The sequence below is a fragment of the Somniosus microcephalus genome, chromosome 2, assembly GCF_052327205.1.
Source record: "Somniosus microcephalus isolate GS21.2 chromosome 2, FLI_Smic_1.0, whole genome shotgun sequence".
Lineage (NCBI taxonomy): Eukaryota > Metazoa > Chordata > Chondrichthyes > Squaliformes > Somniosidae > Somniosus > Somniosus microcephalus.
The window spans coordinates 236810853-236836779 of record NC_140988.1 but is presented as its reverse complement, the minus strand read 5'-3'; the positions used below and the strand labels follow the sequence as shown (position 1 = coordinate 236836779).

At 46.9% G+C, this 25927-nt stretch overlaps 1 protein-coding gene across 3 annotated transcripts in view; it reads right to left on the bottom strand.

Moving 5' to 3' along the window:
* cep135 (centrosomal protein 135) overlaps positions 1–25927 on the bottom strand; it is a 257425-nt gene that overhangs the window by 67663 nt on the left and 163835 nt on the right. For all 3 annotated transcript variants that reach the window (XM_085970351.1, XM_085970360.1, XM_085970370.1), the window contains 4 exons: positions 9265–9380; positions 8421–8575; positions 1140–1195; positions 869–1037 (listed from right to left, as the gene is read on the bottom strand). In XM_085970351.1, coding sequence (XP_085826477.1) covers positions 869–1037; positions 1140–1195; positions 8421–8575; positions 9265–9380 — 496 coding nt within the window. The remainder of the gene's footprint in view (positions 1–868; positions 1038–1139; positions 1196–8420; positions 8576–9264; positions 9381–25927) is intronic.

The window sequence follows — 25927 nt, the reverse complement described above, 5'->3', positions numbered from 1 at the left end:
TTGTAATGGAGAACTGTAGGATCTTTCTAGATGATTGAGCGGAGTAGGCCCAAATGGCCTTCCTCATCTGCATTTATTTTTTGAACGCATAATTATAAGAGTGTTTTGGCAGTTTTTCTGCAATGCACGAGAGGCAACAGCGTTACTGCACTCAAATCAGCACCTTGGTGGGTTTTTGTGGAGAATACAGTTGGAATTCACTTTGAATTTGGCATCTTATTACAGGAAACTTCGATATATCCGGCACCGACGGGACCGGCGTGATGCGGATCTATGAAAACTTCCGGACAGACCAGCGCTAATGTTGAAGGATACGGAGGTTTTCATCTCCGTATCTGACAACAAACACTGTTGCTTAGCAACAGCTTGTAAACAGTCGGCCCGTACCTTGGAAGCGTCTCTGTAGCTTAGCAACAGCTTCAGAGAGGCTTTCCAGAGACTGACTGTTTAAAAAAATGCTAGAAGAAAAAAAATCTAACAAAACGGCTGCTGATTTCTGCCGTTAGATTGAGGTTTCCGGCCATACAACCTCCGGATAAACCAAAGTTTCCTGTATTCAGATTTTCATGCCGCATTTATAGCCTGCCATCGTAAATATGACATCTCAATTTTGGAAAACAAATGCAAATATTTTATCACTTTGCATGGATATTTAGGTACTTGCGTGAAATTCAAAAATTACATTAAGCACACATAAAACAGATTGAACTCAAATGTTTTAAGAAATGTTTTTACTAAATCACTCAAATTTAAAAGTAAGTTCAAATACAGTTTTGTATGGTGAAAAGAATATTTCAGTATAACAAATATGGATAAAGGAGGTACAATTTGTGCTTGATTAAACGTTTAAACAAATAATTCCTTTTACCTGATTTTCCCTCGTCATTTGAGCCAAATCATCTTGCAAACAACGATTTTCTTTAAAAGCACCATCTCGAGACTGTTCCAATTCCTCCAAGTTCTTATGAACAGAATCCAGCTGTCTACGTAAGGAATTTATTTCCCGGTCTCGGTTACTTAGAGTGTCATTCAAAAGGCTGATGATTAAAAATGAAGATTTAAAAAAAGTGAATATATCAAGTTTAAAAAATATATCTAAGTTTGTATACCAATTCTGTTGTGTTAACTATTGTACTTACTCCAGTGCAGATTCTAGTTCAGTCACAGTAATCTTCATATTAGTTATAGCCTTTTCCTATAAAAGGAGAAAACACTAAGTGTATCAGTCAATTCTACGAGCAATGGAAAACAAGATGCGTCATTAGTACACCAGTAGTGTTCAAATTCACACTTAACTTCACTGTGGAAAATGTAGGAACTGTTTTTTCTGTTTCCTTATTCTATTCTCATGCCTTCACGTAAGTGTGTCTGGGATAAGAGAGGTTTTTACTAAAATATTGATATATACTGTACATAATGTAATGAGGAGAAAAAATTGCAATTTGCTTTTGTGACTGCACCAACTTTATTGGGAAGGGGATGAATAATCCTTGGGGGAAAAATTCGGTATCGCCCATATGGGGCGCCATTACTAGCGGTGCGCAAAGTTTAGCGCCTGGCGCTAATTATCGCCTCCGACAGCAAACTTGGCTTTTATCGCCCCTGGAGGTGATTGGAGCGCTAAATCAGGCGCTAAACACCTCTCTTAAGGCGCTACGGCCGAGGAGCGAGGTGCTACCTCAGAGGGCGGGCGCAGCGCAGGTGCTGTCAGTTAGCGATTGAACACAGGCACACTGGCGCCGGTCATTTCTTAAAGGGGAGGGTCGATCTTGCTCTACAGCCACACCCGGCTCACTGGAGCCTTGAATCTCGGCCTGGGCAGACCTGTGGCTAAATCTAGCAGCCAAACACTATGGAGAGGGTCAGGGAGCGAGCACAGTGATTCTGCGAGCGGGCTTTGGAGGCACTGGTTCGCGGGGTGGAGCGCAGAAGATCCATTCTGTACCCAGAGAGTGGCAGGAGGCCTTTGCCACGCGAGTACATAAGAGTGTGGAGGGAGGTGGCTCAGAGAGTGTCCTCAAGCAGCATGGTGCCGAGGACCCATGTGCAATGCAGGAAAATGTTCAACGACCTCACTCGGGTCGTCAGGATGAGTGCCTTTTTTTCAAAACCTCTTCATCCCTCCATCTCAACCTCACTTTATGGCCAGAGGGTCTTGAAAGCCCCAATGCCCAACACTCATCCAACTCCTATGGCCCTTTCATCAAACACACACGCACATTCCACACTTTGCATACAGTAAGGGCTATTCAACCATGGGAGGCATTTCAGGAGGAGGAATTTCTTCACCCAGAGAGTGGTGAACCTGTGGAATTCTCTACCAAAGGCGGCAGTAGAGGCCAATTCATTAAATATATTCAAGAAGGAGTTGGATATATTTCTTAAGGCTAAAGGGATCAAGGGATATGGAGAGAAAGCAGGGACCGGGTACTGAATTTGGATGATCAGCCATGATCGCATTGAATGGCGGAGCAGGCACGAGGGGCCGAATGGTCTACTCCTGCTCCTATCTTGTATGTTTCTATGGCTGCATACAGTAAGGACTATTCAACCATGGGAGGCATTTCAGGCAAGATCATGGCTGCATATTTACTCAGACACCGTCCTTTTTCTTGCAGGCCAAGCTGTCTCATAATAGGAGACAGCAGCAACGGACCGGTGGAGGGCGGCCTCACTTTCAAGCCCTCAGCGATCTTGAGGAGCGTGTCCACAGGATTGTGGCAAGCCGGGTGATTGGTCCCGTCGCCACTGGAGATGCCGACCCCGTTCTGGACAGCAATGGTAAGGTCATCACCTTTTTGTCCTCTCTCCTTCCACTTGTTCCTCACAACAGCAATCTTTGACACTTTCAATCCAAATCACTAATTCGCTGCACTTATGCCTCCCTTGCTGCCACCCTGTCCTCACGCTAAAGCCACTCTTGTACCTCCCTGCTTTCAGATGGTGATTCACCAGGTGAGGAGATGGGCCCTCAAGCTGCCAGTGAGAGTGAAGCCGAAGGCGAGGAGGTAGAAGAAGCCGGACCATCAGCGCCACCCTCTACCGAGGCAGCCCATGCCCATACTGGGGACACGCCTTCCCTGGAGGGGAGCAGGGGGGAATGGTCTGATGAGGGTGAAGCTCCAGGACCCAGCGGGCTGCAGCAACGCGATGGGGGTAGGGAAGCTCAGGGGCCTTCTCCCCGGAGGGAGAGTATGGCCTCGAGTCCTGCTGCACTGGACGCAGTCGAGGAGCGGGTCCTCGCTGAAATGAGCGCCCAGGCGGAGCAAAGGCACACTGAGCTCATGGCTGCAGTGGCAAGGATGTCCAAATCCACTGAATCACTGGCAAGGAGTGTGGATCACTTCACTGTAGCACAGGCGGCTGCCACGCAAATGCTAAGTGCTGCAATGTAGTCAGTGGCTGGTCTCATGCAGACGCAGATTGAGGCCATGCGAGCACTGACTGCTGCCACCCTCGCTGGATCGGGTAGATTTCCCCGGGGTGCTCACCGCGCCGCAGCAGGCCAGCAATTTGTGCTCCATCAGATTGCTCCGGATGCTGAAGTGCTGCCCCGTGGGAGTGCCAGTGTGTCGGTCGAGCAGGGAGTTGCTGTCCTCTCTCAAGATGACAGCATTCCTGCTGCCACCACTGGCACTTCTCCACTGCAGTTACCACCACCTGTAGGACAGACTGCTGCCGCCCATGCAGAGTTAGTGCAGTCAGCAGCCGGACCCTCCAGGCCCAGAGCTGGTCCAGGCCGTCCCTCAAGGGCATCTGCAGTCTTAGTTTCTGACACTCAGCAGCCTTCCCCCAGCCTTGCTCCAGCCACTGGGGTCCCATTACGGAGGAGTTGCAGGGTGGGAAGGGGGGAATTTCACAAGGGAGGCAGATCACCCTCGAAGGGCAAAAAGTAGGCGGTGTGGCAAAATGTTTTTCATTGTCTCCAGGTTGTGAGAGCCAGTTATGTGAATGACTGCTTTTTTTTGTGTTTCTTTCTATTACTTTGTCATGCGGAAATGAGACACACAGAATTTGTGAAATAAAGAAGTGTCTGTATTCAAAATGTACATGTTTGGTCTTTGCACTGATTGTTGCCTTGACCGGCTTAGGGGTTGCGGGATGGTTTCATTCAGGTTGTTTGAATGGCAGAAGCCATTCCCTCAGAGGGGGCCTAGAAGCGACTTGCTATGAGCCTTTGACGGACAGCCCTTCCACTTTGTGCCTCCCTCCCGCCTTGGTGCTGCTGATGATCATCCTCCTCATCATCTTCCTCCTCCTCCGCTGGTGCTCCAATGTCTGGTGTCATTGGCTGGGTCCTGAGGATAGCAAGGTTATGCAGCATGCAGCACACAACGACGAAGTGGGAGACTCACTCAGGCGAGTACTGCAGGGCTCCTCCAGAATGATCCAGACAGTGGAACCGTTGCTTGAGCACGCTGATTGTGTGCTCAACAATGTTCCTGGTAGCTTGATGGCTCTCGTTGTATCGTAGCTCAGCGGGGGTGCTGGGCGAACGGAGCGGTGTCATCAGCCAGGTGCACAGAGGATATCCCTTGTCCCCGAGAAGCCAACCTCCTGGGTGATGCGGTGCCTGGAAAAGGTCGGCCACAGAGGTCTGGCGCAGGATGAATGCATCGTGGCTGCTGCCTGGAAAGTGGGCATTGACAGCGAGTATCAGCTGTCTGTGGTCACAGACCAACTGGACATTTAAGGAATGGAAGCCCTTTCGGTTGCGGAAATCCTCGGCATTCTCTTGCGGCGCCCGCAAAGCCACATGCGTGCAGTCAATGGCGCCCTGCACCATGGGAAAGCCCACTATCATCGCAAAGCCCGTTGCGCGTTCTTGCTGCTTGTCCGGGGTCATGGGGAAAGAGATGTACTCTCGTCTCCTTTTAAAGAGGGCATTTGTTACCTGACGGATGCAGCAATGCACCGCGAACTGGGAGATATTGGCGATGTCCCCAGTAGCTGATTGAAATGAGCCGGTGGCATAAAAGTTGAGAGCCACTGTTATCTTCACTGCCACCGACAGAGACGTCCTGCTCCTCAGTTGAGGCTGCAGATCTGGCTGAAGCAGGTGGCAGAGCTCAGTGACCACCTCCTTGCTGAATCGCAGCCTTCGCAAACACTGCTCCTCAGACATATTAATGTAGGAGAACTGTTGGCGAAAAACCCTGGGAGGGTAAGGTCTCCTGTACCGAGGCCTGTTGGCCCTCCTCTGTCTGGCCATGATTGCCACTCTCTCTCTGCGTCTCTGTTCCCTCCGAATGTGATGGAGAAGGACGACGTTCCCATCCATTGCAGCCCCCATAGTATCTGGGCAATCAAAGTTATGAAGGTGAAAAAGCAATGTACCTGCAAAGTTATGGTCAGAAGCCAAAACTACCTCAGACAGCGTTGACTCAATGCAGAAGTCTCTCTTTCTCTCTCTCTCTCAGAACGAGTGGTGCAAAATGGCTACCACACAAAAGTCAGGAAGAGGCCCCCTTTAAATAGCACCCCCCGCACCCCAGCCCCACAGCGACTGGGAAGCGTTCCAGTCAACCTGTCGTTGGTAGCACCAGGCGGAAAGGAGGGGGGCGCCACTGAATTTCCGGTCCGGGGCGCCCCAAGGGTGTTGCACTCTTGAATGACGTCAAGATCTGCGTGCGCAGGAGATCGGGCGGTATTGTTTAGCGCCGCCGCAAAATGTCCGGTCAATTTCGCGAGAGGCGCAGATATCGCCACGCCCGGACGCTAGTTGGTTTGCGCCCCACTTAGCGCCCTCTTAAGGCGTGAACGGGTGGCGCTACCAACTTAATTTTTCCCCCCCATGTGTTTTAAATTTGGCACCGAAATCATAGTTTCATTCTAAGCTAGAAGTTACAACACAGGAGTCCACTCAGTCTATTGTATTTGTGCTAACTCTTTGCTAGAGCAATCTAAAGTGATTCCCACTGGCCAGCTCTTTTCCCATAGACTTATATTTTCCTCTCCTTCAAATGTAAGTGTACTGTACTGTTAAAAGAGGCTATTCTCTGTTTCAACTACCCTCTGCATACGGACAGTCAATGTGTACATTTTAAAATTGAGATTCAAACACATTTGTATTTCTCAATGCATTGTTAAGGATACCTTCAAATATTTTGTTTCCTAAGTGCACTGTCTGAAGTGGCAACAGATCATGTATTACTGTTGACTTGTGAGAAGGCAACAACAACAACTTGTATTTATATAGTATCTTTAACGTAGTAAAACGTCCCAAGATGCTTCAGAGGAGCATTATCAAACAAAATTTGACACAGCCATATAAGGAGATACTGTATTAGGGCAGTTGACAGGTAGCTTTCAAGGAGCGTCTTAAAGGAGGAAAGAGAGGTAGAGATGCGGAGAGGTTTAGGGAGGAAATTCTAGAGCTCAGGGACTTGGCAGCTGAAGGCACGGCCGTCAATGGTGGAGCGATTAAAATCAGAGTTACTCAAGAGGCCAGAACTGGAGGAGTGCAGATATCTGAGGGTTGTAGGGCTGGTTGAAGTTATAGAGATAGGGAGGGGCGAGGCCATCGAGGGATTTGAAAACAAGGTTGAGAATTTTAGAAACAAGGAATTGTTTAACTGGGAGCCAATGTAGGTTGGCGAGCACAGGGGTGAGGGGGGAACGGGACTTGGTGCGAGTTAGCTCATGGGCAGCAGAGTTTTGGATGCCCTCAAGTTTACGGAGGGTGGAAGATGGAGGCCGGCCAGGAGTGTGTTGGAATAGTCAAGGCTAGAGGTAACAAAGGCCTGGATGAGGTTTTCAGCAACAGATGAGTTGAGGCAGGGGTGGAGTCAGATAATGTTATGGAGGTGGAAATAGGCGGTCTTAGTGATGCCGTGGATATGCGGTCGGAAGCTCATCTTGGGGTCAAATACGACAACAACGAAATGGAGAAAATGGATTAGCAAAGCAGAACACAGAAGCAAGATAATTTGAGCATTGGGAATGTACATTATGCCACCATGCTCAATCACTTTCTCAAGGGTAAGTGGACACACCTCAGAAACTCTGCAATGTTACAGACAAGAATGGGTATACATTTGCAGTTTCAGCTTTCTGTAGCCGCTTGGGAAACCTGCCACTCTTCATTGCACACCTCTGCTGGAATAATTGTTCACATCTCCTTTCTGCAGCACCAATGGCTTGACCAGAATTTTAAGCTGTTGCATCAACTGCTAATTTAGTTCTACTTAAATGGCCGGAGAATACGGAAGATGCTGTTGATTCTGGACACATTCACCAATTCTTTAATACCAAGATTAAACTCCCTCATCCCATCTCTCACAAGGACTTCAGGGCTATTTAAACTTCTATCGTCACGAGATGTCTCCAAATTTCTCTCTAATCAAAAATTAAAATGCAGGACAATTCAGGCCCCACAGTTACTCATCAGAGACTTTGGGCTCAATTTTCATTGGGCCATTGAGGCGGGATTGGAGACGTGTGGGGGGTTAAAATCGCGAAATCGGGGGGCACGAACCCATCCCGCCTCCATGCCAGTGTCAAAGGAGGCGGATACCTGACCTGTGCTGGGACCCGCCTCCCCGAGGCAGGAAGGGGATTAGTGCCAATTAACTGCCTGTTAACAGGTAGTTAACAGGCAGTTGTTAGCCTAATCCCTATTTTTATCCCTGAAGTGTGGGATTCCCGACGGCGCCAAACCACGCCAAGTTAGTGAGACGGACCGTCGGGCTGAAGGGCTAGGAGGGTTCGAGATGTCCGGTGTTCAGGTGAGTGATGTGTGCATGAGTGCAGAGGTAAGTGTGTTTGGTGTCTGTAAAGTGTTTAATTAAGTTTTACTTACCTTTACAGCCTTCCTTCCTTCAGGTCTCGGGAGTCCCTCATCTTACCGGCACAGAAAGCAGAAGTCAAAAGTTGCAGCATTCAGCTTTCTGTTCTGGAGAGATCTCTAAATCAGCCTGAGAGGAAGGAATTAACTTAGTGTACAGATTGTCAGTGTTTGACAGCTTCAAAGAGCTGTCAAACGCTGATATTTCACGTCAAAAGCTCTTGACAGATGAAATGTCAATCTGTGACGTCACCTGTTGCCGGGTGGCCCTTAATTGGCCTGCTGTGCCCGCTCAACAAGGTCAATCAAGTGAAAATCGTGTGGGTTGGCCACAACTCGATGGAGGCGGGACTACAACCCCAAAAGTTGTAGTCCCGCCTCCTACACGCCTCCAGTATCAAAATCCAGCCCTAAATGTTCATTATCAGAAAAGGGAGGACACTCTAATTTAGTCACAGCTAGATTCAATACCATGTCCCAAAGGGTAGCATTTCTTTGAATATGATTTTTATGTAAGTTGTTTAATTCCGGCAGTGAGTGGCAAAATGCCAGATATTATAATCTGCTTACTGAATGTTGAACTCACAACAGAAAGATTAACTTAACACTGAAATGGTCATATTAGTACATTTACCCTGTTGGTAAGGTTATCCTCTAAAGTAGCAATTTTCTCGGTTTTGTCATCCACAGCTTCCTGCAGGCAATCCTTTTCCTGGTCTAGAGCAGATATTGTACTTTTTAATAAGCTGACTTCTTCTCGCTGTGCAAAATTCTGTCTACTGAACTCACCTATGCAACAAAATATAGAAAGTTTTATGCTCGTTAGAAAACTTACAATCCATCTGCACTGTCTATTTTAGTGTTATATTTATGTCTTATTTTATAGACAGTAAAAGCACATAAAACACTCAACAATTAAAATGTTTTCCACATTGCAGGACAGTTCAAGCCCCACAGTTACTCACCAGAGTCTAAATGTTCATTATCAGAAAAGGGAGAACACTCTAATTTAGTCACGGCTAGATTCAATACTATGTCCCAAAGATGAAAGGGCAGCATTTCTTTGAATACAATGCTCAACACAACAGGTTCTCAGTTCTGCCCAGTTGATGGCTCCATCAGCCCCACCATTGATGGCTGCACTTTCAAATACATAGGCCCCACGCTCTAGAAAGTCGCACCACGCTGTCTCTCTCCGTCTCCCTCTCCTCCTTTAAGACCCTCTTTTTTTGGCCACCATAATCATATCTCCTTCTTTGGCTTGAAATACATTTTCTGATTCTGCCTTTAAGTTATTTGGGCATTTTTCTATGTTAAAGCTGCCATATAACAAGTAGTTTGTTGTGTTATTTTGCAACATTTTAAATACCGGCATAAATTTCTCGAGGTCAGGACTTAACAGTTACTGGTTTTGTACATAAATGTTTTGAATGTTTAATTAATATGGCTCATTAGATTCAGTTTTACATCGTTATTACCTAGTCTCTCCTCGTGTCTGGCAATTCGGTCTTGAAATGTTTGAAGCTCTTTGGCTTTCATAGCCAACCGATGCTGCGTGTCTGCAAGAGATTTCTCCAGGTGTTCTTTCTGCAACCTGAAGCATTAATACAATGCAGTCATTCGTTACTAGGATCATTTACTGATACCTCCAACGTGTTTAGCAATAGAAAGTGATGAGTACTCAAATGCACCATAGGATTTGCCTTTGAATTTTGAAACTCGTCCTGTAGACTGGCAATGGTGTCCCCTGACCCATGAGATGGTGGCAGCATCTTCTCACTAAGTGATTAACCTGACTTACTCTCCTTCCTTCCATCGTGTTTCCCTGAATGTGTTGGGGAATGGGGTGGCTGTATCCAAACCTTTTGTAGCAGCGGTCCATCCATTTGCCACATCAGCGATTGGGCCATGCAGGATGCTGACTGAACACTATGCCCAACACAATCACTTTTTTCCCCCAATAAAACATTTCCACATTATTGAATGCAAGTTCTGGGCTTTATATTTGCAACAGAATATTTTGACATTTATCAGAGACCCACTTCTTGGACAGCACCCTCAAATCCAAACACCCAACTGCAAAGAACCTGATGGGGGCGCAAAGATTCAGATGCCCAAAATTCAAGATCTTGTGCAAACATTGTCTGGCTGCCCATTAGCTTACCTTTTAGGTGGCTGGTGCTCCCCATTCTCTCTATCCTAATGTCAGCTGATACGCTCCACTGCCTGGACTGGCATGGTATGCTCTAATGTCGTCCACTGCTATACCAGTTTGCTGCTGTCTGCTCTACTCATTTCCACCACCTTCACTTCTCACTGCCTGCTGTGATCTTTCTCAACTCCATCGACTCCCCCATTATGGCCTCCCTATCCATTAGCTCTCCAAAAGAACTTCACTGGTGTTTCTTTCAACGTTTTGAGCTTTCCAGTACAGAGTTAGGTAAAGGATACTTCCACATTGGTCTAAATCCACCAACAACTTGACTTTATTTTGCACCTTTAACGTAGTAAAACGTCCCAAGGCGCTTCACAAGAACGTTATCAAATAAAATTTGACACGAGCCACATAAGGAGATATTAGGGAAGATGCTTGGTCAAAGTAGTAGGTTTTAAGGAACGTCTTAAAAGGAGGAAAGAGAGGCAGAGAGCTTTAGGGAGGGAATTCCAGAGCTTAGGGTCTCAGCAGCTGAAGACATGGGTGCCAATGGTGAAGTGATTAAAATCGGGGATGCGGAAGAGGCCAGAATTGGAGGAGCGCAGATATCTCGGGGGGGGGGGGGGGTTGTGGGGCTGGAGAAGGTTACAAATATAGGGAGGGGCGAGGCCATGGAAGGATTTGAAAACAAGGATGAGAATTTTAAAATTGAGGCATTGCTTAGCCGGGAGCCAATGTAGGTGAGCGAGCAAACGGGTGATGGGTGAACAGGACTTGGTGCGAGTTAGGATACGGGCAGCAGAGTTTTGGATAACTAAGTTTATGGAGGGTGGAAGATGGGAGGCTGGCCAGGTGTGTGTTGGAATAGTCAAGTCTAGAGGTAATAAAGGCATGGATGAGAGTTTCAGCAGATGAGCTGAAACGGGGGGGGGGGGGGGCGCAAAGGGAGTTGGGCAATGTTACGGAAGTGGAAATAGGTAGTCTTAGTGATGTCGCGGATATGTAGTCGGATGCTCATCTTAGGGTCAAATATGACAGCAAGGTTGCGAACAGTCTGTTTCAGCCTCAGACAGTTGCTAGGAAGAACGATGGAGTTGGTGGCTAGGGAATGGAGTTTGTGGTGGGGACCGAAGACAATGGCTTCAGTCTTTACCATATTTAGTTGTTGGAAATTTTTGCTCATCCAGTACTGGATGACTGACGAGCAGTCTGACAACTTAGAGATAGTGGAGGGGTTGAGAGAAGTGGTGGTGAGGTAGAGCTGGGTGTCATCCGAGTACATGTGGAAAGTGACGCTGTGTTTTCGGATGATGTCGCCGAGGGGATGCATATAGATAAGAAACAGGAGGGGGCCAAGGGTAGATCCTTGGGGGACACCAGAGGTATTGGTACGGGAGCGGGAAACAAAGTCATTGCAGGTGATTCTCTGGCTATGACTGGATAGCCAAGAATGGAACCAGGTGAGTGCAGTCCCACTCAGCTGGACAACAGTGGAGAGGCGTTGGAGAAGGATGGTGTGGCCAACTGTGTCAAAGGCTGCGGACAGGTCGAGAAGGATGAGGACGGATAGTTTATCATGGTCACAGTTGCGTAGGATGTCATTTGTGACTTAGATAAGAGCCGTTTTGGTACTGTGGCAAGGGGCGGAAACCTGATTGGAGGGAGTCAAAAATAGAGTTGCGGGAAAGATGGGCACGGATTTGGGAGGCGGCAGCACGCTCAAGGACTTGAGAGGAAAGGGAGGTTGGAGATGGGGCAGTAGTTTGCAAGGACGGAGGGGTCAAGGGTTGGTTTTTTGAGGAGAGGGGCGATGACAGCAGATTTGAAGGAGAGGAGGGACAGTATGCGAGGAGAGAGAACTGTTAAAAATATCAGCTAACATGGGGCCCAGGAAGGGACATTGGGTGGTCAGCAGTTTAGTGGGAGTAGGGTTGAGGGAGCTGTAGGGTTCTCAAAATTCCCGCATCCCCCAAAGTTATGGATAAAGGGACCCTGTATGGACAAGTTATTAAAAACAGGGTACCCAAAATGGCTTCTGTAACCTCGTGACCAAAACCAACAGGATTTTAAAAGCAAGGCCCTGCAAACAGGCAGGCCCTGAAACAAAACTTAAAATGCAGGAATCTGTGAAGAGACTTTGTGGAGCCAGACAGCTAAAGCAAACACAAAATATGCATTCTTTCACCTTGAAACCGATCAAGCTAGAATGGGCCTAAATCGAGGCATATTTAATCGGTAACAGCTCACAGTAGCCATTAAGTCAGGATGGGGACAATTAAGTTTTATAATTGACAAATGACCAGGACATCGAGGCCATTAAACATGGAGCCAACCACTCCAGAAGTCGTTAAAGTAAATGGCTGTAATCATTTAAACGAGCCCGCCAAAAGTTAGACAAAGGACTGACCTGATTTGGCGCACAGATAAGGAATGAAGAACCGGGTATAATTGTAGGCCCATCAGTGACGATCACTCTCTTGGCTCTTGCCCTTAGCTCTTGCTCCTGCCTCTCGTTCTCATGCCCTGGCCTCGTGGCGGGTTCTCTTCTCGCTCCCCGCGCCGCTCAACACCAAGGACGCCCATTACACCGGGGTCAAATGCAGGAGGAGAACAGAACCCGATTCGAAAGCACACAGGACACAAACGGGCAGACGAGACGAGACGAAGAATACGGTAAACCAATAAGAGCAGAGAAGGGCAGCGGAAAGATGCATTGGGGGACAAACGCCTAGTTATAAGCTGGCGTTTGAAGAATAAGTTGGCATTACATGCATGGGCAGTAAAACCCCAGAGTCATAGCCCAGTTGAAGAATAAGCTGGCGTACAAAGGATGGGTAGCAAAATCAATGGACAATAATAGCCCAGTTTAAGAATAAACTGGCGTTCGAAGCTCAGATAGCGAAATCATTAGACGGTAAAGACCGCCAACCGACCCCCAACCGCAGCAATACCGTTGACGACCGCCCGAGGAAGAAGACGACCCATCGCGACTCAACGACGACATTAGCTGAGGAAAAGGAGGGTGCTTCGCATAAACAACTTCAGCGCCGCGCCGAGACCACGTGGCGACGGGATACCTCGAAGGACAGAAAGAGCTGACCTCAAAACCCCAACCCAGTTAAAGCAACAGGTTTCGGATTGGTGAGCATGAATTCCTGGCCCCTCATAGCTTAATCTAGTTAGGTAATAGGGGGTGGGATAAGGATAAGGGGATGTTTAATGTATTTTGTTTCCCTCGATGTGCCGTGTGTTCCCCATTCCCATATAAGTGTAATTGTTTATGCCTGTATTCATATCAGTAATTCTCATAAGATTGTGTTTTATTCTGCTTTTAATAAAATTTTGGTTTTCTTGCATCAAACCACTTATCTACTCGATTTTCTGTATCGCCGCCTGTGCCTAAGTCCGGTGTCTAGAACCCAGGGGTGTGGGAGCGGTTCGAACCGCTCAAAGACAGTCAGAGGTGAAGCTGACTGGGCACACGCCACCCCCTACAGAAATGGCGACCACGGCAGGACCTTGGCAAAAGGGATGTAATGCAGTAGACACTTTTTGAGGACAGAACGAAGATGGAAGAGAGGATTTCCTCTTAAGTTTTTGAGAAGGTGAATATCACCAAGAAGTGGGTGACCAGTCTGTTGCGCGCTGAGCGTCCCATGGACGCTGCAGCCAAATGCACTGAGAGCAAGGATCATAAGAAGTCGGTGGAGAAGGCCATCTGGTTGGTCTGCGCCCTACGACAGATCCAGCTTTTAGATCAGCACAGTAAAATGTTAACAGAAGAGCTGCAGGAGGCAGCCAAACTGTCTCAAGCAAGGGCTCTAGCAGGGGAACGATTATTGGAGGAATTAAACACCCAAAATCAGGAAAGACTACAGATAGTAGAGAAACATAGGAACAAACAGGAATACTTTCGGTGTCAAGTCACCGAGGCCAAGAACAATGAACTGAGGTTGTGGGAAAAGAATGCCCGCCTAGCAAGACAAGTAAGAGAGCAGGAGGAGAAAGTAAAAGACGTAAAGGCAGCCTATAAGTTAGCGAGCGAACAGGGGTTTGAAGATGCAGATCATGGCCCCTGCAAGGAACAGATAGAGAATCTGAGCCTTGCCCTAAGGAGGGCAAAGGGCATGGTGTGCCTCATAAGCCCGAAGGCAGCCCGGGTCGACTTTACAGGGAACCTGGGGAGAACGGTTCAGACACCACAGGTAGTGCCAAGGGACGACCCGGTTGAGGAACAGGAGGTCTCACGACCACCACCCGTAGCGCCAGGTTTTAGCGCGGTTTGGCAGCAAGGGGGGGTGAAGTCAGGGTAGAAGTGGAGGTGGAAAAGCCCCCGCCAGAGGCCGGAGCCGGGACCGATGTGCCCAGCCCGGCATCGGAGGTTCGGCCCACCCGTTAATGGCGAGGACGAGGGACCCCTCCAAAACCAGTTCGTATTACCCTATAGCACCCAACAGCTTAGGGCTATGGTGAGCCATATCCCAAAGCTCTCCGAAAAGGGGGACCCCTCGATCCACTTCAGGGAAGTAGAGCAGGCAGCCAGCGTCAACGACTGCGCTGGTACTGAGCAGGCCAAAATGCTGCTATTCTCCCTGGAGGGTAGGCTCCTCCAATCCCTCTCTGACGTGTGTAAGAAAGGGCAGTGCGGGTATGAGCTCAGGGATGAAGTTCCGGAGGCCATGGGGATGAATAAGGGAAGACCTTTCTCCCGTGTGGAGAAGACCGTTCAGCTCACAGGGGAAACCCCGCAGGCTTTCAAGGACAGGTTATGGCCGGTTTATAGGAGCGCCTGTCCTGGGGCACCTAACCGGGCATTCCTGAACCAGGGTCAGTTGGCCCATTGGCTCCGTTGCCTGGTGGCAAACAGCTTGCCACAGGTCCGGGCCAAGGCGGAAGTCTGGTTCGACCCAAGAATCCCCAGGCCACCGAACTTACGGTGATCAGACAGTTGACCCTAGCCTATAAGAACGGTAGGGGAACCGATGCACACCCACCCAAGGGGAAGGTGCATGAGTTAAAACCCAGACAGGGTAGGAAGGAGTGGCATCAGGAAGGGAGTAACCTGTTACGGGTGTGGGAAGGATGGACACTGGAGGAAGGAGTGCAAAAACCCTTGGAAGGATAACAAGGGAAAGAATTCCACAGCTCCAGCCCAAAAGGCAGAGACAGGAATCCCTCCCGCCGCGGTCGAGTCATTTCTGGACGCCATGAGGTCCCTATTGACTGGCCAAGGGAGAGTAGCAGCTGCTACCGGTGCCCTGACCCCATCCGCCCCATCCAACCCACAGCCCTGACTAGAACCAGCGCAGCCTGCCGACCTGTGTCCCCTTGAAAACGATGAGGGGAGCAGGCCCTGTGTTAAGATGTGGGTGAAGACGGTGCAGGGGAGATATTCGGTGGACACTGGAGCTTCCAGCACGGTGGTCCATTCGGAAGACCCGACCAATTCACCCAGGTCTAACAAGGTCCCATTTAGCCTAATGGGATCACAGGGAACGAGCAGGCTGGGGAAATGGCCAAACCTTTGGCCATAGATTTAGGCAACCCTCCATACCACGTGGGAGGGTAACCAAAAGACTGACGAGGTGGCCAAGCAGGGGACCAGGGAAGGAGAGTTCTGGGATCCCTGTAGAGCAGGCCCGGTAACCGCAATCCGGGACAAGGGAGGCATACAAGGGGTAGCTTTGGCCTCGGACTTAAAGCAGGTCCAAGCCCAAGATCCCGTCTTTAAGGCCGTCCCAGTAAAGAGAAAGAATGGGGAGTGCATAGAAGGCCCGTTCGGGGCAGCGGACAAAACTTTAAAACAGGGTTACTGGCAGGCTGCTAGTTACATTAACCAATGCAAATTGTTTAAGCCCGAGAGAAGGGAACAGCCAGTTAGGGCAAGGTCTGAGGATAGAAATCCTCAGCCTGCAGCAGGAGCAAACTCACAGACTGCACAGGCAGGTGCACTGGCTTGTTTTAAGGGAGGGGCCATCCCACCCACTGTTTGGGACACTTCCCCACTCACCTGGGACTTAGACGAGGTGGGACCTGGGGGCGAGGACCCTCAGCCTGCAGCATTAAGCTGCAGAGAGTTACCTGCCCCTAACCCAGGTTTAGGAGAGGTGGAATGTGAGGGCAAGGACCCTCAGCCTGCAGCATCAGGCTGCGTAGAGTTGCCTGCCCCTAGCACAGGTTTAGGAGAGGTAAAGCCTGAGGATAAAAATCCCCAGGTAGTGGGAAGTTCACAGAACGCACAGGAGGGGGCAGTGGCTAGTGTTAAAGACCCACCAGCCGGAAAACCCCCACCAGCCAAAGTCCCTAGAAGGTCCCCTCAAACGCCACGGCCAAAGAAACCGTGGTCACCGGCTCCCCAGTTTAAAAGGGCAGCCTCTCGAGTCAGGGATCAATTGGAGGGCAGAGGTCCCCAACCAGCAGCCACAGGCTGCGAGGGACCAAAAGTACAGGACAGAGCAGCCACACCGAAGGGAGTAGTGTGCTGCAGCCCGAACAGGGATTAGCCTGGCCGCCCGGAGACGGGCGGCGGGTGTACATAGTTTCTATAATGTAATTTTGGGATTGTTAAGTTTGGGTGTTTTAGTTTAATTTAAATAAGGTGATTGGTAGTTTAAATATTATTGTTTTAAGTGTGTTTGCATTAAGTCGAGGTCGCGAGACTCGACTATGCTTCACCCAAGCCAGAAAATCTCCTCGGGACCTGGCTATATGCTCTTGTGTCTCTTTGCAGAAAGAGGATTGCAGAATGAAGGGGGGGGCGTACTCCTACTCGCCCTGATAGGGATGAGCATTGGAAAGCGAGGTGATGTGGAGGACTCTCACATCTACGGGTGCTCGGGAGAAAAGGCTCCAGTTGTGACTGCTGGGAGCAGCGAACAAGGCGCAGAGGAGCCCGCCGTCTAAGCCCATGAGGGAAGATGGCCTGGGTGGTTGGGATCAAACTCCACCCGGAACTCCAGCCAGACCGGGTTCACCTATGGGGAGGCCTCCCTCCCCTGCCCCAGCGTACAGGTTGTGGCCTCATGGGTCGGGGTCACTGAGGGGAAACGCGTGTGCCTGACTTGTAGAGGACAGATTCCCCTGGAAAGGTGGTGGTGGCTCAGGAGGCTGAGCACAGACATGGGGGACCGTACAGCTGACTGGGAACGAATGGGGAACGACACCTACCGGACGGTCACCGGGACCCAAGAAGGGACGAGCGTATGTTGGGATAAGTGGTGGGAGTTGGAACAGGGAATCTATGTCTGAATGTGGGGGTCAAAAAGGGCCTGCCCCACAGGCATATCGATCATCTGCTCCGTATCATGGCAGAATAAGGGGAAGGGGGTGGAATGGGATTCCCACCTACACACCTGCATAGTCCCACGCTACCCAGCCCCAGTCAAAGCCACTGAACTCGTGGCACGCGCCCGAAAGCCCCTGCCCACGACTCAGGCAGCAAGAACACAGAGAGAGGGGTGCCCTGCCACCACCAAGGGACCAGGGAATGGGCTGGTACTAGTGCCGACGGAACAGGTACTATACCGGGGGTACACTACGTGGTAGCTTCCGTGATTCTGAGCCTTACCGAGATACACTTACCTGAGTGGTGCCCCACAGAGACAGAACAGCTATACCAGGCCCTGTTAAGAGAAATGTTCAGGAAATTCTACGAGTTCGATTTTGCTGATGTAGACAAAACAGAACTATACACTAATCGTCTCACAAAACATTTCTACACGTTGGAGCAGAAGACAGTAGAGATAGGGGCCAAAATATTGGATATTGTAGTTCCACCCTGGTGGGACATTTTTGAAGACATAGAGGTCCCTTCGTGGTTTGCCAGCTGGGAATAGCATTGTATCTGTTGTGCACTCAGTGCAAGGGAAAAGGCCAAATACTAGAATTCCGAAACCAAAGGACTTGGAAGGAGCATTATGTTAAGGTGGAGGGAGATACACCTGTTTGAATCTTTTTATTTTGTATTTCTGAATAAAGATTGTTGTTTTTTTGTGTTTTTGTTATTTTTTAATAAAGACTTTGATTTGTTATTTTTAATAAAGATGTATGAGTACCAAGTGGTGCAGGGGTGTTGGTCCCCCTCCATGCTTGGATGTATGTAAATAATTGTATTTTTGCCTATGTATACTTATGTACACTGCATTTTTAAAGAATGGGAGAGTGTTTTGTTTCGGTATTAGTTTAGGTAATACAGGGGAAGGTTGGCTCCTAAGGATCAGAAATTTTGCTCACACCTGCATGATACTGTAGTGTTAAAGTATCACGGGGGGGGGGGGGGGGGTGTAAAGTTTGAAAATTTCTGCACAACCCCAGAACAGAAGGAAAGGTCATTTTTAAAGTGATTTTGGAACATCACAGAAGAAATCTGTAAAAAGGACAACAGTGTGGTTGGGCCAAACAGAAGGATTTCAAAGAGCTTAATTTAAGGAAGAGATTTTTGGACTGGTTTCAGAGTTATTGGGCAAAAAGGATTTAAATCAAAATCCCAGGAACATAAGAACATAAGAAATAGGAGCAGGAGTAGGCCAATTGGCCCCTCGAGCCTGCTCCACCATTCAATAAGATCATGGCTGATCTGATCCTAACCTCAAATCTTCTATCACTCTGCATCCACCCGAACCCATGTGATCTCCCAGGAGAGGCGAAAAACCAGATAAAAGACCCCATGGCCAATTTGGGAGAAAAAAATCTGGGAAATTCCTCTCCGACCCATCTAGGCGATCGAAATTCTTCCAGGAGATCACTCTGTCCCTATATTTTCTACAGTACTTGCCTTCTGTAAAGGCGATCTCCACCCCAGCCAGGAACAGGAATAAAACCATCTCCTGAAATCGAACACAGAATTAGAACACAGTAGGAGCAGAACCAGGCTACACGGCCCCTGGGCCCACTCCACTACCCACAGGGCCAGGACCATTCCGAACCTAGACTCATGTCCAATTTCCTGCCTGCTCCCCGTAACCCTTAATTCCCTTTACCTCTAGGAAACTATCTATTTCTGTTTTAAATTTATTTAATGATGTAGCTTCCACAGCTTTCTGGGGCAGCAAATTCCACAAACCTACCACCCTCTGAGTGAAGAAGTTTCTCCTCATCTCAGTTTTGAAAGAGCAGCCCCTTATTTTAAGATTATGCCCCCTAGTTCTAGTTTCACCCTTCATTGGGAACATCCTCACCGCATCCACCCGATCCAACCCCTTCACAATCTTATATGTTTCAATAAGATCGCCTCTCATTCTTCTGAACTCCAATGAGTAGAGTCCCAATCTACTCAACCTCTCCTCATATGACCACCGGGATTAACCGAGTGAACCTTCTTTGTGCTGACTCGAGAGCAAGTATGTCTTTTCTTAAGTATGGACACCAAAACTGTATGCAGTATTCCAGGTGCAGTCTCACCAATACCTTGTACAACTGCAGCAATACCTCCCTGTTTTTATATTCTATCCCCCTAGCAATAAAAGCCAACATTCCATTGGCCTTCTTGATCACTTGCTGCACCCGCATACTAACATTTTGAGTTTCGTGCACCAGGACCCCCAGATCCCTTTGTACTACAGTACTTTCCAGTTTCTTGCCATTAAGATAAAATGGAAGATTTGGCTGGTTTAAAAAGACATGTTCAGACTTGCAGGAAAAGGCTGCGACAGGAATGTGGGATTGACCTCTGCAGAGGAACAGTTTGTGTATTCGAAAGTAGCCAGACTGTCTGGGAGGAACAATAAATGAAACTCAGCCCCTATCTGGGAATTTGCATTCAATCAATAAATCAATGAAAACCCCAGCCTCACCTAAAGCCCAAAGCCCATTAAAATCCATGCATAAAAGAACCTGCACAGAATTTGAAGGCCTTACAGGAAATCCAAGATTAACGGGCAGCACGGTGGCATAGTGGTTAGCACTGTTGCCTCACAGCGCCAGGGACCCGGGTTCGAATCTGGCCTCGGGTGACTGTCTGTGTGGAGTTTGCACATTCTCCCCGTGTTTGCGTGGGTTTCCTCCGGGTGCTCCGGTTTCCTCCCACAGTCCAAAGATGTGCAGGTTAGGTTGATTGGCTATGATAAAAATTGACCCTTAGTGCTAGGGGGATTAAATACGTTGGGTTACAGGGATAGGGTGGGAAATGTGTTGGTGTAGGGATTACGGGGATTGGGTGGGATATGTGTTGGTGCAGGCTCGATGGGCCGAAATGGCCTCTATCTGCACTGTGGGGTTTCTGTGAAAAAAAAGACTGTTTGAGACATTTCAAAACCACTTCACACCTTCAACTACTCAGAAAGCTATTCCGAAACCAGTTAACTAAATGGGACCAATCAAGTGGCCCTTAACGAGCTAGCCAAAAATCTAACAAGATTAGCAGGTTTCATTTTAGTATAAATTAAAGACCTGTCTCCACAAGAAAGCAGTTCGTTCAATGGGTTTGATCAGTTCGATCAGTACAGAGACAGTCGTTCAGGCGGAGAATTGAAACAGCAGTCAGTGAATTGAAGTCGGCAGTACAGTTCGGACAGACACAGAAAAAGGCACAGCTCATTCGAAAGACATCAGCCTCGGGACAACAGAAGGAGAACGGAAGGAATCGCAGCAACCAAGGGCCCCACGAAACAAACAACCAACAATATTACCAACAACTAGGTAATATTGGGCCACCGCGACCAACAAGAAACCAACCTGGAAGAAACCGAAGATCTGCCAGTTTTTCCCACTCTACAAACTATTCCTGCGTTTGGTGAGCATTTCCTGGTCGCCTGGAATTCAACCTAGTTAGTATAGTGGGATTGGGAGGGGTAAGGTAATTTTTTCTATTGTCATTCTCCCTCGCATATTCCAAAGTGTTCCCCCTTTTAGAGTGATAAGATTTATTGTGTTGTGTATATTTTCTTGTCTCAAATAAAATCCAAGTTCTTTTCACCAACTCAGTTGTCCATTGCAATTTCATTACAACCCCCAAATAAGTCCAAGTCCAGGTCTAGAACCAAGGGAGTGGGAGCGATTCAAACCGCTCGAAGGAGTCAGAGGTGAAGCTGACACACACACACCACCCCTTACAGAGCAGAATGTGCATCTCATGGACAAGGTGAGCTCGGAGAGGGCATGAGGGGAGATAGGAGAGAAACTAGAGAACAATGCGAGTTCATGGCTAGGGCAGGGAGGAACCGGAGAGAAAGTTTGGCCTGGTGGGATAGGGGAAGGGAGTGAAGTGGCAGAGACAGCTGAACAGTTCGCAGTAGAGAAAATAAGCCGGGTGTTATCTTTGCATCCCAGGATGATCCTGGAATAGTGAGCCGTTTTGGCAGACAAGAGCAGGACCCGATAATACTTTATGTGGTCCAGACTGATCTGGCAATGAATGGCAAAACCAGTTGTCTCAGTTCTGGTATCATTCTAGTAAATCTTTTTTGCACCTTCTCCAGTGCCTCTATCATTTTTATAATATGGAGACCAGAACTGTTCACAGTGCTCCAAGTGTGGTCTAACCAAGGTTCGATACAAGTTTAACAAAACGTCTTTGCTTTTCAATTCTCTCCCTCTAGAAATGAGCCCCAGTGCTTTGTTTGCTTTTTTTATGTCCTTATTAACATTCATCGCTACTTTTAGTGATTTGCGTATCTGTATCCCCAGATCCCTCTGCCCCATTTAGACATTTATTTTCCAAGGAGTATGTGGCCTCCTAGTGCTTCCTACCAAGATATACTACCTCACATTTATCTACTGTATATTGAAATTTATTTGTCAATTACATGCACATTCTGCAAGTTTCTTGATGTCTTCCTGTATTTTGTCAGTCCTCCTGTCTTAGCTATACCCCCCAATTTGGTGTCATCTGCAAATTTAGAAATTGTACTTCTGATTCCAGAGTCCAAATCGTTTATGTAAATAGTGAACAACAGTGGCCCCAGCACTCATCCTTGTGGAACACCACTTCCCATTTGCCAATCTGAGTAACTACCGTTAACCCCTACTCTCTGCTTTCTGTTTTGTAGCCAGCTTGCTATCCATTCTGCTACTTGTCCGAACAACACAAGTCTACTATGTGGTACCTTATCGAAGGCTTTTTGGAAATCCAAACATATTACATCTACTACTTTACCCTTATCAACCCTTTCTGTTACTTCTTCAAAGAATTCAATAAGGTTGGAATCCGTGTTGACTACTCTGTATTACTGTATTATATAAGACTGCAGTTTTCTACTTTAAAATATAATAGCAATCCTGAGTCTAATATCATGGTATCTTGATTAAAATTGAAGATTAGAAAATTCTGAGGCTCACTAACCTCCATACCTGAATTCCCAATGTGTGTTCTGGCATGGGGAGGCTGTGCTAGGAGCATAGCTTTGTAAAAATGCAGCCTTATATCTGAAAATATCTTCAACATCCATTTGTGCAAAAATGCTTGCATATTGCATTTGCTTGAATGTCCCACCTATTTTTGGACACATTTTCATGGGTCATACAAATTATGAGAAAAACTACAGTATATAATTTTTCTACACTTCATTGTCAATTGTTTCTCATTACTGCTGTCGTTGTTGGGTAACTGGACAAAACAGAGGACTTTTAGCATCAAAATAAAGAAATGCAGTACTTGCATTTATACAGTATCATGTTCTCAAAATGTCTCAAGTACTTCACGCAGTTAATTATTTATGGATTAACCCCAACACAGGTATTGTTAAGAAGGCAATAAAGACATAAACAAACATTTAAATAAAAGACCAACTGATCAAACACATTTGTTTTGACAAGCCACATACCCTGTTCATAAACTTTATCCAACTCATTCTGTCTTCCAAGGAAGGGTTCTGGAAATGTTTTTCAATGTTTACCAAGGTAATTTAAACAAGATTTCATAATATCTATAGAATCATATGCTGTACATTATTCATTCTTAACCTCTTACCTCCCGTCATGAAATTTCCATGGCGCCAGCAGCTTAAAAACCATGCACACGTCATTCAAGCACCTCTATTTCTTACAACACTGATCCCATTCCAAACCAGATACACATTCAGCTTTTTTTTTATTTTTTTTTAAGTAAAAGGTATTGAGCAAGACACGAGATTAAAAGAACTGTTCCCCTACTTAGAGTGGAGGACACACGGAACAAACACTCATCTACAGCAGTTAACGGTGTTAATTTTGTACTTCCATCTTCCAGTTCTGCATCCGTATTTACAATTTTAAAACAGCGAATCAGGTCTCCCCTTAATCCTCTATCCTTCAATGAACAATAACCAAATTAGTAACAATACTGTGGAAGAGGAATTCCTAGAGTGTATACGGGATGGTTTCCTGGACCAATATGTCACAGAACCAACTGGAGATCAGGCCATCTTAGACTGGGTATTATGTAATGAGAAAGGATTAGTTAGCAATCTTGTTGTGCGAGGCCCCTTGGGCAGGATCAATCATAATATGATAGAATTCTTCATTAAGATGGCGAGTGAAGTAGTTGATTCAGAGACTTGGGTACTGAATTTAAATAAAGGAAACTACGATGGTATGAGGCACGAGTTGGCTAGGATGGATTGGGGAATGTTACTTAAAGGGTTGATGGTGAATAGACAATGGCAAACATTTAAAGATCGCATGGATGAACTACAGAATTTGTTCATCCCCGTTTGGCATAAAAATAAAACAAAATAGGTGACTCAACATTGGCTAACAAAGGAAATTAAGGATAGCATAAGATCCAAGGAGAGGACATATAAATTGGCCAGAAAAAGCAGCAAACCTGAGGATTGGGAGCAGTTTAGGATTCAGCAAAGGAGGGCAAAGGGATTAATTAAGAGGGGGAAAATAGAGTATGAGAGTAAGCTTTCAGGGAACATAAAAACTGACTGTAAAAGCTTCTATAGATATGTGAAGAGAAAAAGATTGGTAAAGTCAAGTGTAGGTCCCTTGCAGTCAGAATCAGGGGAATTTATAATGGGGAACAAAGACATGGCAGACCAATTAAATACATACTTTGGTTCTGTCTTCACAAAGGAGGACACAAATAACCTCCCAGAGATGTCGGGGAACATAGGGTCTAATGAGAGGGAGGAACTGAATGAAATCAGTATTTGTAGGGAAACAGTGTTAGGGAAATTGACGGGATTGAAGGCTGATAAATCTCCAAGGCCTGATAATCTACATCCTAGGGTACTTAAGGAAGTGGCCCTAGAAATAGTAGATGCATTGCTGGTCATCTTCCAAAATTCTATGGACTCTGGAACAGTTCCCATGGATTGGAGGGTAGCTAATGTAACCCCACTATTTAAAAAAGGTGGTAGAGAAAAAACGGGGAATTATAGACCGGTAAGCCTGACATCGGTAGTGGTGAAAATGCTAGAGTCCATTATAAAAGATGTAATAGCAGAGCACTTGGAAAACAATGATAGGATCGGACAAAGTCAACATGGATTTACAAAAGGTAAGAACATAAGAAATAGGAGCAGGAGTAGGCCAATCGGCCCCTCGAGCCTGCTCCGCCATTCAATAAGATCATGGCTGATCTGATCCTAACCGCCAATCTACTATCACAGAACCATCTCCTGAATCTAACAGAATTAGACACACGAAATAGGAGCAGGATCAGGCTACACGGCCCCTGGGCCCGCTCCGCTACCCACAGGGCCATGACCGATCCGAACCGAGACTCATGTCCAAATTCCTGCCCGCTCCCCGTAACCCTTAATTCCCTTTACTTCTAGGAAACACTCTATTTCTGTTTTAAATTTATGTAATGATGTAGCTTCTACAGCTTTTTGGGGCAGCATATTCCATGGACCTACCACCCTCTGAGTGAAGTAGTTCCTCCTCATCTCAGTTTTGAAAGAGCAGCCCCTTATTCTAAGACTATGCCCCCTAGTTCTAGTTTCACCCATCATCGGGAACATCCTCCCCGCATCCACCCGATCCAACCCCTTCACAATCTTATATGTTTCAATAAGATCGCCTCTCATTCTTCTGAACTCCAATGAGTAGAGTCCCAATCTACTCAACCTCTCCTCATATGACCACCTGGATTAACCGAGTGAACCTTCTTTGCACTGACTCGAGAGCAAGTATGTCTTTTCTTAAGTATGGACACCAAAACGGTATGCAGTATTCCAGGTGCGGTCTCACCAATACCTTGTACAACTGCAGCAATACCTCCCTGTTTTTATATTCCATCCCCCCAGCAATAAAAGCCAACATTCCATTGGCCTTCTTGATCACTTGCTGCACCCGCATACTAACTTTTTGAGTTTCGTGCACCAGGACCCCCAGATCCCTTTGTACATGACTGCCCCTTCATAAAACCATGCTGACTTTGTCCTATTAAATTATGTTTATCCAAATGTCCTGTTACTGTCTCCTTAATAATGGACTCCAAAATTTTACCTACCACAGATGTTAGGCTAACCGGTCTATAGTTTCCAGCCTTCTGTCTACTGCCCTTTTTAAATAAGGGTGTTACATTAGCAGTTTTCCAGTCTGCCGGGACCTTTGGAAAATTATTACCAATGCATCCACAATCCCTACCGCCACTTCCCTCAAGACCCTAGGATGTAAGCCATCAGGTCCAGGTGATTTATCCGCCTCGAGTCCCATTATTTTACCGAGTACCACTTCCTTAGTGATTTTGATCGTGTTTCGCTCCTCCCCCCCTATTTGTCCAGTGTTGGGATATTCTTAGTCTCCTCCAATGTAAAGACTGATACAAAATATTCAGTGTTTTTGCCATCTCCATATTTCCCACCATTAATTTCCCGGTCTCATCCTCTAAGGGACAAGCATTTACTTTGGCCACCCTTATACTTTTTATATAACTATAAAAACTCTTACTATCTGTTTTAATATTTTTTGCTAATTTACTTTCATAATCTATCTTCCCTTTCTTAATCAATCTTTTTGTTATTTTTTGCTGTCTTTTAAAGTTTTCCCAATCCTCTATCCTCCCACTAGATTTGGCTACCTTATATGGCCTTGTTTTTAGTCGAATACTATCCTTAATT